Here is a 14,501-nt window from a genome sequence, read left to right as displayed (position 1 = left end):
CCTTTCTACACTGATGTGAGATAAAATGTGTTTAGTCAGAACTTTTTTGTTAATCAAATCAGTATAGTATCAATAACAAGGGTTAGTAACTTGTAAAGGCAAAATAAAACCCAGTGTAATGAATACCATGGGTATTCATTTTGTTTTTTTTAAAAGTCCTTTTCACTCTTAAATATTAAGAATTCTGGGGGGCAGGGGGCGGAGAACTCTTGATCTCAGGGTTGTAGGTTTGAGCCCCACGTTGGGTGTAAAATTGCTTAAAAATAAAATCTTAAGAAAAAAGAGAATTCCACGTCGCTGGGAATATGATTAATAATGGCCCTTAGGGCAATTCACACTATTTTTAAATCAGAAAAGGAATTTTCTTGGAAAATGTGTTTTCAACTGATAAAAGAAGTGGGAGGACTTGTTTTATAAGTACCTGCAGTTCAAACCAATCATTAAAACCTTTTAAAAAGAGGGCACCTGGCTGGCTCAGTTGGTAGAGCATACAACTCTTGATCTTGGGATTGTAAATTCGAGTCCCATGTATGGTGTAGAGTCTACTGAAAATTTAAAAAAAATTTTTTTCTTTAATTAAAAAAATTATGACACCTGAAAGTAATATTACTCCAAATTTTAACTAATTGGAATTTAAATAAAAACTTAAAACAAAAAAGCATAAAAGGGGAAGGTAGGGGCACCTGGCTGGCTCTGTTGGTAGAGCCACTCTTGATCTGGGGTCGTGAGTTTGAGCCCCATGCTGGTGTGGAGATTGCTTAAAAATAAAAAAAAAATTAAAAAAACAAAACCTTAAAAAAAAGGTGAAAGTGTTTCTGTGTGAGAAACAAAGTTTTCATCTTTTCATGGTTGTATTGTATTTCGTGTTTGGCATATTTGTGTTTAAAAGGTAAAACAACTGATTTTCTTATGCATTTCAGAATGGACTGTCTCCATTGCACATGGCCACACAAGGGGATCACTTAAACTGCGTCCAGCTTCTCCTCCAGCATAACGTGCCCGTAGATGACGTCACCAATGACTACCTGACTGCCCTGCATGTGGCTGCCCACTGTGGCCATTACAAGGTTGCCAAGGTTCTCTTGGACAAGAAAGCTAACCCCAATGCCAAAGCCCTGGTGAGTAGCTCAGTCAACAAGTCCAGCCTGTGTTGTCTTGCTGACAGTGTGCTACCTCTGCATGTGAAGGGATTACTTTGACGAGATAAAAATGGACGGTCTAGTTAAATAAAATGTACTTCCTATCAACTTTTTCAAATATCTTTTAAAGAAACAACCTATTTCTGACATGAACAAGGCTGATAGGGATAAATCATTCTCTTTATAGCCACACTGGTGAATCTTTTACAATAAACAAGACCCAAAGACCATGTAAGTATAAAAAAAAGACTGAGCTGGTCAAACCAATCTTACTGAAGGTAAAGTTATAATTATGTGAATTAAAATTTTTTCCTGAGATCTAAACATGAAGTAAAATGGTCAAAAAACTTTATCTTCAGCATCAGAGGTCTAGGAATTTGTGAGCTGAAATTTTGTGTTATGTTTACCACGTAAGTTAACACATTGCCTGTCATCTCCTTTTCCTAGTGATAAAAATGAAAATTTGGGTCTGATTTGTAGTCTTCACTCCTAAGATGATCCGTTATTTTAACGCTTAGCTGTGCTATAGTTTTATTTTCATAACAAGATGGTGTGTGTTGTCTTTGGAAAAATAAATAAACCCAATTTGGTAAGCTGTTTAAGTTTAGTTCAGAATAAGTACCCATGTTTAGGAAAAAATCAGTCACCAAATGTTAGGGGAAACATGTGAGTTTACTAGCAGTTTTGAGGTAAAGGCTATCATCTGATCAACTGATTTGGAAAGGGTCACTGCTCCGTTCCAACTGGTGCTATCTCCCTGTCTGAATGAATCCATGGCACCTCTGGTCTTCTGTGGGCTCAGGACCAGTGGGCAGGAAAGATGAGGACTGAAGAGCACTCTTGGCCCCAGGCAGCTCCACCGTCTTTGTCACTCGAAAAACTTTTACCACAACAGCATTTCAAGAGCTGTTGACCTGCCCAGTATATCAAACATATCTTTGCATTCTGAGAAGGGAGGAAAAGAAATTATTAATCATGACTCATTTTTCCATACAAGGAAAAAAAAAGCCTTAAAACAGGGTGTGGACATTCACTCTTATTTTCCTCTGACTCTAAAGATTTCACAACATGTAGAGATTGTAGCCAGTCATCCTGGAATGGACTCTGGCCAGGTAAATGGTCTCACAATGGCTATGGAAGCACCTATAGTGACTTTGACCTAAGCTTTTATAGTGGACCCTGATATTTTATACTTCTCTATGGTGGCTGAAAAATGCCCCATGGTCTCAATTATCAGGCAGTACAAATTGGTAGGTAATATGTTAAAAAGCAGATTCCTTTAGTAGATTAAATATTAAACCAAATGATCCGAATAATGTTGGGTTGTTTCACTTCCTGTTTCCTTGGACTAAGTACCTAATTGAAATTGAAAAATGGAAAGGATGAAAACATTCTAAACAATCTTTTTTTAAAAATTTTTCTAACATTTATTTATTTTTGAGAGACAGAGGGAGATAGAGCATGAGTGGGGGAGGGGCAGAGAGAGAGGGAGAAACAAAGTCTGAGGCAGGCTCCAGGCTCAGAGCTGTCAGCACAGAGCCTGACGAGGGGTTCAAACTCATGAGCTGTGAGATCATGACCTGAGCCGAAGTCAGACGCTTAACCGACTGAGCCACCCAGATGCCCCTGGGATGAAAACATTCTAGAACTGGTCTTATAGTTGAAGTCTGAATAGTATTGGCAAAGTTTTGGCTGTGAGGACAAACGTTTGGGTCCAGCTGTTTTTAGTCTGTGTTTGAAATGGGATGGAGAAGGGAGGGACACATTATTTAGAAGAGAAAATTCCAAAATAAAATAATCTTTAAAAATGCACGACTGTTTTGCCTTAGCTACTGAGACCATGACAAAAATTCACTTCCTGTTCATGATCCCCAAGGTACTTCAGATTTCTAGGAGCAGCTAGACTACCTACACTTCCAGAAAAGAATCTGCATTCTGTTAACCCCTCATTGTTCTGCTCACTTCCAAATCTTTACAGAACTTCATTTTGCAACACATTTACCACACGCAATGGAACTGGATTTCAATGGAAGGCAGTAATGTACTTCTGTCTTTGTCCCTTTCAGAATGGCTTTACCCCTCTTCATATTGCCTGCAAGAAGAATCGGATTAAAGTCATGGAACTCCTTCTGAAACACGGTGCATCCATCCAAGCCGTAACCGAGGTGAGGGGAGTGGGATTTCTAGGGTTCCCTGGGTCATGAGGGGATGGTCTTCACAGCTGGAGTCCCAGAGCCATTCTCAACAGCTAGTTTTGCTGTGTATATGGTTGCCACTACTTTCTGAAGCCTTCGCCCAAGGGGCTGCAAGGTCAGAGGGAAGCAGACAGGTATGAGGGGGAATGAGTATAAACACATCATTCAGAACACACGCTTTGTGCTCAGGGGTGAGTGGCGCCACCACTGAAAGCATAATTTACTTGAAATTCCGTAATGCGGTGCTTCTCAGATGGGGGCGATTTTGTCCCCCAGGAGGCATGTGAAAATGTCTGGAGGTATTTTTAGTTCTGACAAGTGGATGGTGCTCCTGGTGTCTAGTGGCTAGAGGCCAGATGCTACTAAATATTTCACAACGTTCAAGCCAGCCTTCTACAACAAAGATTATCTGGCTCAAAATGTCAGATGTGCCAAGGTTGAGAAACCTTATATAACACCACCCCTCAGTGTTTGTAAACTGAGCATTACTCTCTCTAAAAACTCAGAATTAAGAAAACACAGAGTTGCTGAAGTTAGTAAAGGACAACTCTAGGTTTCTCTTGTAAAACTGACACAGAACTCAGAGAAACGTTCCACCAGGATCAGTGCTAAGCACGCCTGGCATCTACCACTCCAGACTCCCCAGCCTGCCCCGCCCCCAGCACTCTGCTCTCCATAGATTCCAGCCACAGCATTTTCTGGGACTGGATACCCTTTCATTCCCCTCCTATCTCTGTACCCTCCATGTGTCACCCCCAGTTTGCTATCTTGGCTAATCCTGTACACTCTTCAGGACGAATCTGGAGCCACTCACTAGGAAGTCCTTGGCCTCGTCTAGGAGGTCCTCCTCGAAGCACCTCTTCCTGTGCCTGTTTCCGTTAAAGCACTTATCTGGATGCTTCACTTATGACCTAGCCACTCCCCCTCCCCAGAAAGTGCAGGCTCCATCAAGGCAGGCCTGAGTCTGATGGGTCTATAGATGCCTGCAACATGGTATAGGCCATTCAGTAAAGGTCTGCTGAATGCATCAATAAAGACTGTAGCATTTGAAGCAGATATAAAATTTGAGATCTAGCCTAGTTTCTTATCTTCAAATATCTGCCTTGATTTGTAACACTTACAAATTTAACGTTATTAAATGGTTGAAAATATTAATACTGATTTGCTCTTTTGTCACTCCCATGTCTTTATGGTAGGGACCTGTTATTTTAAAAGCTTATTCTCAGTATATGGCAACCATTTTTAAAGATCAGAATGGGCTCCGAAATAAAATATTTTTGACTGGTGTTTGATTAAATATCCAGAGATGTCAGCAGCTGGAAAGGATCCTCTGCCAGCCCTGTACTCCTCAGAGCTTTAAAAGGCAAGGCAGACCAAGATGAGAACATGCCTTGTACATGTTCTAAGGACTCCCCCTACTGATGGAAAAAGGTGTCAGATTTTTAACACAGTTCTCATTTTCCTCAGTCCCCATTATTTGAAGCCTGGCCAACCAGAAGTCTTTCTTTTCTGCCTTTTACTTCACTTTTATTAGACAGAATTTCTTTCACATATTTTTTTGACATTTCTCAAATTCCTGTTGAGACTGGATCTCCTTCTCATTCTCTTTTTAAAATACATTAGCTATTTCTAGCCATATTAAGCATTTTTGCCAAGTTATGGTGTTCATGCTGTACGTGGAATTAAATTCTAAAAAATTCAAAATGGCATCATTTCATATAAGAATCATAAGGGTGTGTGTTTGTGTGTAGGATGTGGGACAAACAAAATTTAAAGTCTTGTCTAGTAATCATTGTATTATTTGCTTTAATTATATCACCTTAATTTGTAATATTCATAAAGTTAAAATTAAGTGATTAAAACAATTAATGTGATCTGCTCATTTATTAGAGGGTTGGCCTTGTGTTAAGTACCATGCTCTTTTGTGTACAATGGAATCAGTTGACTCTAAGTTCGTCGGAATCATTTTTAAAGGCCAAAATAGGATCTGAAATGAAAGTCAGCTTTTTTTTTTTTAACGTTTATTTATTTGTGAGACAGAGAGAGACAGAGCATGAACAGGGGAGGGTCAGAGAGAGAGGGAGACACAGAATCGGAAATAGGCTCCAGGCTCTGAGCTGTCAGCACAGAGCCCGACGCAGGGCTCGAACTCACGGACCGTGAGATCATGACCTGAGCCAAAGTCAGACGCTTAACCGACTGAGCCACCCAGGCGCCCCAGAAAGTCAGCTTTGTAATAGTATGTATGTAATCATACATGCACCTATTCCCCCCCCACACACACACATACACATAGTTATATGGATAAGAAAGGTTTAGTAGCAAAGGGGGAAAAACTTCAGGTCATTTCTCTCTAATTTTTTTTTTCATAGCTCTTTATAGAATGTTTGAAATCATTCTTTAGCAGATATGACATAGGTCCTTCATAATCACTGAACCTGCTTTAAGGAAATTATTATTATGTATTAATACATTTATCTTATAGAATCTGACATAGTGGGCAATGTCCTGACGTCTTCTGATCTGATCACTTGAGTGGTTATGTTAAGATGAGTGTGGGATGGATGAATGAATGGGTGGGTGCATGGAGGGCAGACAGGGAGGCAGGCAGACAAAACCTTTTAATGATAAGCTCACAAACCACTATTTCCCTCTTTTCTTCCTAGTCGGGCCTTACCCCAATCCATGTTGCTGCCTTCATGGGGCATGTAAATATCGTATCACAACTAATGCATCATGGAGCCTCACCAAACACGACCAATGTGGTAAGTATCCTTTTAACAAAGAATGTCCAATTATGAGTATTTAAGAAACTGGTAAAAATTGCTCTTATTTACTTATTTTTTATTGTAATTAAATTCATTACTATTTAATGTGACTACTTAGAAGGACAAAATTTGAGAATACTTGTGGTTTCCTTTACTTCAAAGGCAAGATCCATTCAATCGCCAGCTGGCCACAAATTGTTAGGACTTACAGGTTGTGTGCCTTAAATTTGCAGATATGTTACTACCAGATGTTATGCTTTAAAAAATAGCTTTTGTGGAGGGGAAGAATTTACAATAGAAGCATTTAAAGAAGTGTTTCATGTTGAGGAGGCACTTCAAATGATCTTTATTGTAATTTCAAGTAAATCCAAAGTAATTCTTCTCTTTAGTGAGCTTGACCATGTTATAGCAAACCCATGGTTATAACAAACCCATGTTCATAGATTGTCGGATGGTATTGTTGTCCCATATTAATCATTGCTCATTTCAGAGTAAATATCACTCTCTAAGTGACTTGTCACTCTAGATCTACATGTGGCATTTGACATTGTTTTATAGGATTTTAAGTTTGTCTTCATAATAATATTAGCATACCAGACCATAAGCATAACAACACTACTTGGACTCATGAGCACCAAAGCAGTAAAAATCAAATAAACCACTTTCTGGCACAGAAAGGGCAAGCCATAAGGTCCTGCACACTCACCCTGACGGTGAGCCTCCAGGAAGGCTCTGTCTTCTAACAGCCCAAATGAACACATCCACAAGATAGGAACAGACCAGCTTCTGAGCAGAAATATCATCTTTCCTGTTCCTAATGCCAGAGAGAGAGAGAGAATGTTTCCCTTCATAAAGAGAACCCTGGATGATCTGGTAAACTATATCTCCAATGCCTTTCTAGTAAGCATAGTAACAAGTTACATGCGAAATATGTCCCTGTGTATCCTTCCATGGAGGTGGATGTCCTGTAAAGCAATGCTCAATTTATAAAAGGAATTTTTAGGTGGATATCACTTGTGTGGGAGAATATATTTGCTCTTTATGACCTTTTGTTTCTTTTTGTCTATCCATGTTTTCTATATTGTTTACATTTTTTTATGAAATAAATGAATAGGTAATCTGAATTAAACTCTCTCTGGTGACAATGAGGGAAGTGGTCAGGGTGGAGGAGCCCAGTGGCCAAGAAAATGGCCCCATGGGATAATGTCCAAAGACCAGAATACTGGTCTGCTGAGCTAAATCACAGAATGCAAACCAACAGCCAACAGCAAAGTCTGGCCCTCAGGTGTGTCTATATTGCCCTGGCAACATAGGATTTCTGTTTTGTTCTATTTGCAATTCTGATTTTGTGGTCAAGGTTTAAGAAGTATATACAAACAGCCAAACTGCCAGCTTTTGAAAAATAGGAAGGTGTGGCATGATATGGCTGGCATCTGGCACAACTACTGAAGTGGTCTGCAGATGCCAAGGAGCAGCAGCCTCCCTTGGGCAAGGCGTTGGGCTGTCTAGTTGAGCGCTCCCCTCCTGCCCCACTCACTCATCTCCCCTCTGGCTTGGCTCCTGGGAGTATTCACCTTTCAAGCTGGGAGGAGGCCACACTGAGCAGCACTTCTGACACTGTTGGAGACCAGGCTCCCCAAGGGTTACTCCAATCCCTTCCATCAGGAATCAGGTTGCTGTGAAATTCTTGTGTATTTCATTTCCGATCTTTCCTCATTTTCAATAAGGAAGTGCTTGGGACTATTTTTTACTTAAAAAAGAAAAACACCCTACATCATAAGCATTATGCAAATAAAATATGCCACCCTTCTTCAGAGCTTCCATTAATTACCTTTGGCTCATGTTCCCCAGAGAGGAGAAACAGCGCTGCACATGGCAGCTCGATCTGGCCAAGCTGAAGTCGTGAGGTATCTGGTGCAAGACGGCGCTCAGGTAGAAGCTAAAGCCAAGGTATGTGTGACACAGGAAAGCCTTTGCTCTTGAGGAAAAAAATTACCCTTGATTTTACTAAAACCTTGGAACACCTGCATGCTCTCTTTCAGGGATACTCTTATAAAGTCATGACAAAAGTATCTATCCAAGTGATATTGTAAAAAAAAAAAAAAAATCCTTCCCTACACATGTGTCCATTCAATTATTTTACAAAATTAAATAGAACAAGAACTTTGCATCCTTGGCACATTGCTAGCCTCTAACAGATTTTGGAATCAAACCTAGACTTGATCCAGAATTCTTCACACTCCATAGAGAAGGGCTCATGTGGAAAGCTTCTAGAACAGGCATAATTTGGAAGCATAATTGAACTCTTTTGGTTGACTTATATGTCACCTGCCACAGCCATAAAAGGAAAAAGGAAGGTTTTACCTTTTCTTCACAACTTGAGATGTTATAAACCCTCAGACTCAAATTGGAGTGGCTTTAGGGATTTGCCTTTGCATAGAAGAATGTCTGGATTGAGACTGAATGCTTCGCTTTCCTGGTTTAGCTCCCAGAAGAAACCCACTTTTCTTTCACTATTGAGATAGGTAGTTGGTCTGGCTATCAAAATGGCAGTTCAGGTCAGGGATCGTAAATAAATATGTAAATGCCTTAATCATTTAATTTAACCTTCAGTATATAAATGGTCTGCAGTTTCTAGTTTCAGGTTAAGTAGTGAGAAAACTGAGACATATATGAAGCAATTTGTATACAAAATATGTCTAGACTTTTATAACATCCCCCCAAAATATTTAGTTGTCTCACCCATATCTAATTTGACCACAATTGTTTTTTATCAACTTCTGTCAAAGCTTTCCAAAGCTTTTAAATTAGTCTTCTCAGGGGAAAATTAATCTTTCCCTTTCAGATTCATATTTTACCTGCTAACATATTGTGCGATTGTTTAATTAAAGTAATTAGTGCAAATATAGCACAAAGTAGCAATGTAACTAGTACAAAATAGTAGTGTGGGAACAAACACAACTAGATCATTGTAAGCATAAGATCTGCAGATGAGCCTAAAGGTTATAACAGCAGCAGACACAAGCTTTGGGTGTCCAATGTACTGTGGTGCCAGTTGGTGGATTTTACAGAGGATCTGGAGACAGAGGTCAGCAAACTTTTTCTGTAAAGAGCCTGTTAGTATATATTGTAGGCTATAACAGATGCACCATCTCTGTCACAGCTGCTCGACTCTGACATTCTGGAACAGAAGCAGTGATAGGCAATCCTATATAAGCAAATGGGCGTGTCCATGTTCCAATAAAACTTGGTTTACAAACACAAGTGGCAACTGGATTTGGCCCCTGGATTGTAGTTTTCATACCCCTGATCTAGAGATAGTGGTTCAGTCTGCTTAATCAGTAAAGTAGAATAAATAAGAAAAGCTGTACTCTACCATGGATTACAAGAAACCTCACATTTTCTGAGTGTTGTTAGTGACATATCAAGTATTGTATCTAGGAAAAGGTTTCACTCACAGCTGAAATTGAGCATAGAATTTATAGTTATTGTTTCATTAAGGAGGCAGTATGTATTGTGATTAAGAACCTTTCTTTCTCAGCCAGAATGCCTGGGTTTGAACCTTGGTCCTCCATTTACTAGCTATATAGTGTTTGAGCGAGTTAATGAATATCTATCTCTGTGGCACATTTATTTTTCTAGTTTCTTCAAATAGAAAATGGAAATACTAACAGTTACAAGTGGTAAGATTGTCGTGATGATTAATGAATTAATGTAGGTGGCGTACTTAGAACAGAGCTTGGGACATGTAGGTGCTCAGCCCATGTTTAGTGGTGGTTGTGGCAGTAGCAGAATTACAGGAAATTTTTCTGTGACAATTATCTTTTTTCTGTTTTCAGTATTCTTCTTCCTGTGGCTCCACCAATTCCTCTTATACTTCTTACATAGACCCTCTTGCTTTGACCTTGACTCTCATCCTCCTTAGCTTTTCAGAGCAGTCTCCTGTGCTCCAACCTCTTCTCTCTAGCTTCCCTATTTAAAGTACTTACCTGAATTTTTTCACACTCAAATAGAGGATTTCTCATTGGATGACCGCCACAAGGCATCTTTGGGCAAACTAGGAAAAGATGCCTCTCCCATTTGGGGATAAGATCCTCAAGGTGCAAGATACAGTGCCTCATGCCTGGGAGTGAATTGTAATAAGGGGCCTTTCCTAGGCAGATACAGCTCATGCCAAGATGTACACCTTGACAAGCAGAGGGTTGGCTGCCTTTCAGCCTTCTTGGCTAGGAGTCTTTTTGCAGTTATACCTGGACAACCCTATACCCGGCCTCTGTGCTTTGGACTATGACAAGGTGGCGCCAATAAAATAATTCATTCCATATGAGGGCACAATAACTGGTGAGGTATAATACCTTTCCCAGTTTTAGTAGGATAAATTCCCTTACCTCCCCAAAAAAGGAATCATTAGGGGATAAAATTTTAATAAAATATGGCAGGTGGTAGTGAGGATAATTTATAGATAGAACTGCCTTTCACACTTTTCATACTAATAGGTTACTCAAAGGGTATTTAACGTGCTTAGATCCACCATCTCCCCCTTACTAAATGTTAAAGAAAAAGATAAATGGGATTTTTTTAGCATTGAGGCAAAGAATCTACGGTAGCCTCTGATACCAAGCAAAGTTTGCTGAATGTTTCACAACGTCACCATTGTGTTCTCAGCTAATCAGCCTTGTATTTCAACCTTGTCATTTAGGATGACCAAACCCCACTCCACATTTCTGCCCGATTGGGGAAGGCAGATATAGTACAACAGCTGTTGCAGCAAGGAGCATCTCCAAATGCAGCCACAACTTCTGGGTATACCCCACTCCACCTTTCGGCCCGCGAGGGGCATGAGGACGTAGCTGCATTCCTTTTGGATCATGGCGCATCTTTATCTATAACAACAAAGGTATGAAAGTGAATCTTGGAATCCTGTTGTGTCCCCCCAGATCCATCCTCCTTACAATTCCCAGCATGGAAATAGGTACACGAGTGGTACAACAGCATCTATCCTTGGGATCCCAGGATAGCCCTTAACATGGTCAGCAAAACCATGGAGGGGCGCCTTGTGGCTCAGTCGGTTGAGCGTCCACCTTCAGCTCAGTTCATGATCTCGTGGTCCATGGGTTCAAGCCCCACATCAGGCTCTGTGCTGACAGCTCGGGGCCTGGAGCCTGCTTCTGATTCTGTCTCCCTCTCTTTGCTCCTCCCCTGCTCACATTCTGCATCTCTCTCTCTCTCTCTCTCTCTCTCTCTCTCTCTCTCTCTCTGTCAAAAATAAATAAACATTAAAAAAATAAGGGGTACCTGGGTGGCTCAGTCGGTTGAGCGTCCGACTTTGGCTCAGGTCATGATCTCACAGTCTGTGGGTTTGAGCCCTGCGTTGGGCTCTGTGCTGACAGCCCAGAGTCTGGAGCCTGCTTCGGATTCTGTATCTCCCTGTCTCTCTGCCCCTCCCCAGGTCATGCTGTGTCTCTTTCTCTCTCTGTCAAAAATAAATAAACATTAAAAAAATTTTTTTTTAAATAAATTTAAACAAAGCCATGGAGTGAGGCAGGGTAGTTTGGGGTATGTTTGTTTGTCTTATGTTTCTCAGTGCATTATCTTCCAAAGAACCATCAATGATATCTAGATTACAATGTTTCTTGCACATTATTTGATAGATTTAAATGGTGATTTAAAAACACAGCCATAGATCTCTCCTGCTAAGGCCAGGTGTACAAACCACTTTCAAATCAGGAGGTGAATTTTTCTTGGATTATTTTTGTTTGGTGTTCTTTTGTTGCTGTTGTCTTGTATGATTAATGGTTTAATTTTTAAAATCTCAACTCTGATGCCTTAGAACAATAATCTACCACTCAGTTACTTTGTGGGTACAGACTGCAAATTTAGAGCTCATTTTTTGGTGATACTATGTAAACCTAACAAGTGTGATAGAAAGATGAATTGGCCTATGGCGTGTCTTAGAAAACTAGAAATCAGTGCTTCACTCCCTTATTTGGATGCAGAGAAGTGTGATCAATGCACAAGATAATTACAATAATTAGAAATACTTGGAAAACTACCCGAATAAATGATGACTACCTCCAACTTTTGCCCCCTGTGAGTCTTCAGGCTCTTAAGTAGAGCTGAGTTGCAAAGTTCCTGGATTTCATTTAATATGTAAAACAGAGTAATGAGTGATGAGGTTTTGAGTACACTTGCCCTTCCACCATGCCAGCTGCCCATTGGCTCTAGTTGGCTTTAGTCTCATGAGGTCAAATGTGTTGATGACCCTCCAGTTGCTGACTCATGCTTGGGAACCTCCATAACTGTGCATAGTGACTGACTGGTGGATACCCATGTCCTTGTAGGAGCAGGTAGCAAGGGAGAGCAACTACTCAACTCTCAGTACCCAGCTCTTGCAAACTTACTGGGATAGAACCATGTGTTATTATTCAGTTCACCTTTTGTGGTTAAGATGCATGACTCTCTGACTCCTACCCCTGAGGCCTGGAGCATACATAAAGATATGTGTATACATGCAGAAATAGGAGAAGAGGAAGAAAAAGGCTCCAGTCTAGTCATGTGGGAATATGGGAGGTCCAGACTTGTCCTGGATTTTCCCAAGCCTTCCAAATCCAAATTGGGACCCAGTAACATATTCTTCCCAAAATGTGAAATCCCAAAATAGCTCTAGAATAAGTCCCAGATCTAGCTCTCCACCTTCATCCTGGTCAGATGCCTGATTAGTCCCAGAATTAGTGGCATGTTGTGACTCAGTCAACAGAGAGAGAAAGATTAAATACTGCTCATCCTTGTTGATAAGGAGATTCTAGCTGTTGTCTTCCAGTGTTGGTCTTTAAATACAGGCTTAACTGTGCTTCATCGTGAGAATAGTTCATTGGTTCCAAGAAAGAGATACCTTTGTTTCATTTCTCTTGGTCATTATTTTTATGTTTCTGTTTCCAGAAAGGATTTACTCCCCTCCATGTGGCCGCAAAATATGGGAAGCTGGAAGTAGCCAATCTCCTGCTACAGAAAAGTGCATCTCCAGATGCTGCTGGGAAGGTATGAGGCTGACCACCTTGTAGCAGGCCCCTTCCATGGTAGCAAAACAAGCACTTGCTACTTCACCACCAGCCACCTAAATTATGACTAGTCCCGAGTTAAGTCGCATAGGATGAAGATCACTTTGGAAACAGGAGGTGAACGCTGGGGTCCAAGCATTGTGGAAAGCGGAATGTAACTTACACTCTGTGTTGAACCCACACTAATCCCATCTCCTAAATCTAGGCCTCTGATGTTAAGACGCTTTTGACACTGGTTGTTGTTTCTGCACGTGTTTTCAGAGCGGGCTAACTCCACTGCACGTAGCTGCACATTACGATAATCAGAAAGTGGCCCTCCTGCTTTTGGACCAAGGAGCCTCACCTCACGCGGCTGCAAAGGTACCTGTGATTGGACAGCCCGAGGAGGCCTGTGGGCAGTGTCTGTTGGTCTCTGTATGTGCATCCACTTTGCTGCACATGTAGCACCCTGCACCTTAGACATCACTTAAAAGACACAGAAATATAAGCTCCTCAGGGAATCTGTGCCTTCAGATCTTTGGTCACCTAATGTGGTAGATGCTCAATAAATATTCACGTGCCAATTGATTTTCCTTACAAATCCGGGACATCCTGGAACCTGTGGAGGAAATAAAGTTGAAGTATTCTTCAGCCAGATTAAAAACATCAGCATAGCCTGAGGGAGTAAGAAAGTCTGATTTTTCAAGGTTATAAAATATGTGTGATATTTTCCTGGCCATAAAACATTGCCTTCGAGTTATTTATTTCTGTTTAATAACATGGGTTGGGAAATTTTGTTTATGAGTTTTTATGATTGTTAAGAGGAATCTTTATTCCTATTATTAGGGTGTTTGGGGCCAGTAGACAACCTACATTTTTCAGAAAAGAGATACATAGAGTATATGGCTTCCTGATTCCCTGATATTCTGATTTGAGAGGCAAATCATAAAGAAGAGTGTATTTGAAGATAGGTTAATAGAGTGCTGTCAGTTTAGTAAGCTCTCTCTTGTGGAACAGGTGGCTGTGATCTGAGAAAAGTGGAAAGATACAAACCACAACTTAATGCTGTCTAGTTCTTTCACTAAATACTATTGGTTGGAAAAACTTTTAGCATTTTTAAGCTTTATACATCTTTTTCTTTTACTCTGCCATTGTGGGACAGCTACAGTGCTCTGCTTTAAACTTAGTGTTTACATTGAATCTGTTGTACACACAGGTCAATCAATGAATGGGCTGTTCTAGATCACTTTGTGGACTTTAAGAGAGAAAGTTTTCAGGTACCTTCTCTTTTTGAAGACTAGGTTATCTTTGACACCTATTTCTCCTCAGGACCTCTTTTCCTATATGTTTTAATTATATCCT

The 14,501-nt window shown here is 40.5% G+C and overlaps 1 protein-coding gene across 4 annotated transcripts in view; it reads left to right on the top strand.

Moving 5' to 3' along the window:
- Positions 1 to 14,501, top strand: part of ANK3 (ankyrin 3) — a 679,804-nt gene that overhangs the window by 512,253 nt on the left and 153,050 nt on the right. For all 4 annotated transcript variants that reach the window (XM_053207647.1, XM_053207648.1, XM_027062065.2 and 1 more), the window contains 7 exons: positions 921 to 1,118; positions 3,206 to 3,304; positions 6,001 to 6,099; positions 7,954 to 8,052; positions 10,802 to 10,999; positions 13,042 to 13,140; positions 13,422 to 13,520. In XM_053207647.1, coding sequence (XP_053063622.1) covers positions 921 to 1,118; positions 3,206 to 3,304; positions 6,001 to 6,099; positions 7,954 to 8,052; positions 10,802 to 10,999; positions 13,042 to 13,140; positions 13,422 to 13,520 — 891 coding nt within the window. The remainder of the gene's footprint in view (positions 1 to 920; positions 1,119 to 3,205; positions 3,305 to 6,000; positions 6,100 to 7,953; positions 8,053 to 10,801; positions 11,000 to 13,041; positions 13,141 to 13,421; positions 13,521 to 14,501) is intronic.

This window comes from Acinonyx jubatus, chromosome D2 (genome assembly GCF_027475565.1).
Source record: "Acinonyx jubatus isolate Ajub_Pintada_27869175 chromosome D2, VMU_Ajub_asm_v1.0, whole genome shotgun sequence".
In the NCBI taxonomy this organism is placed as follows: Eukaryota; Metazoa; Chordata; class Mammalia; order Carnivora; family Felidae; genus Acinonyx; species Acinonyx jubatus.
The sequence above is the reverse complement of the archived record's forward strand: the minus strand, read 5'-3'. Positions and strand labels throughout refer to the sequence as shown.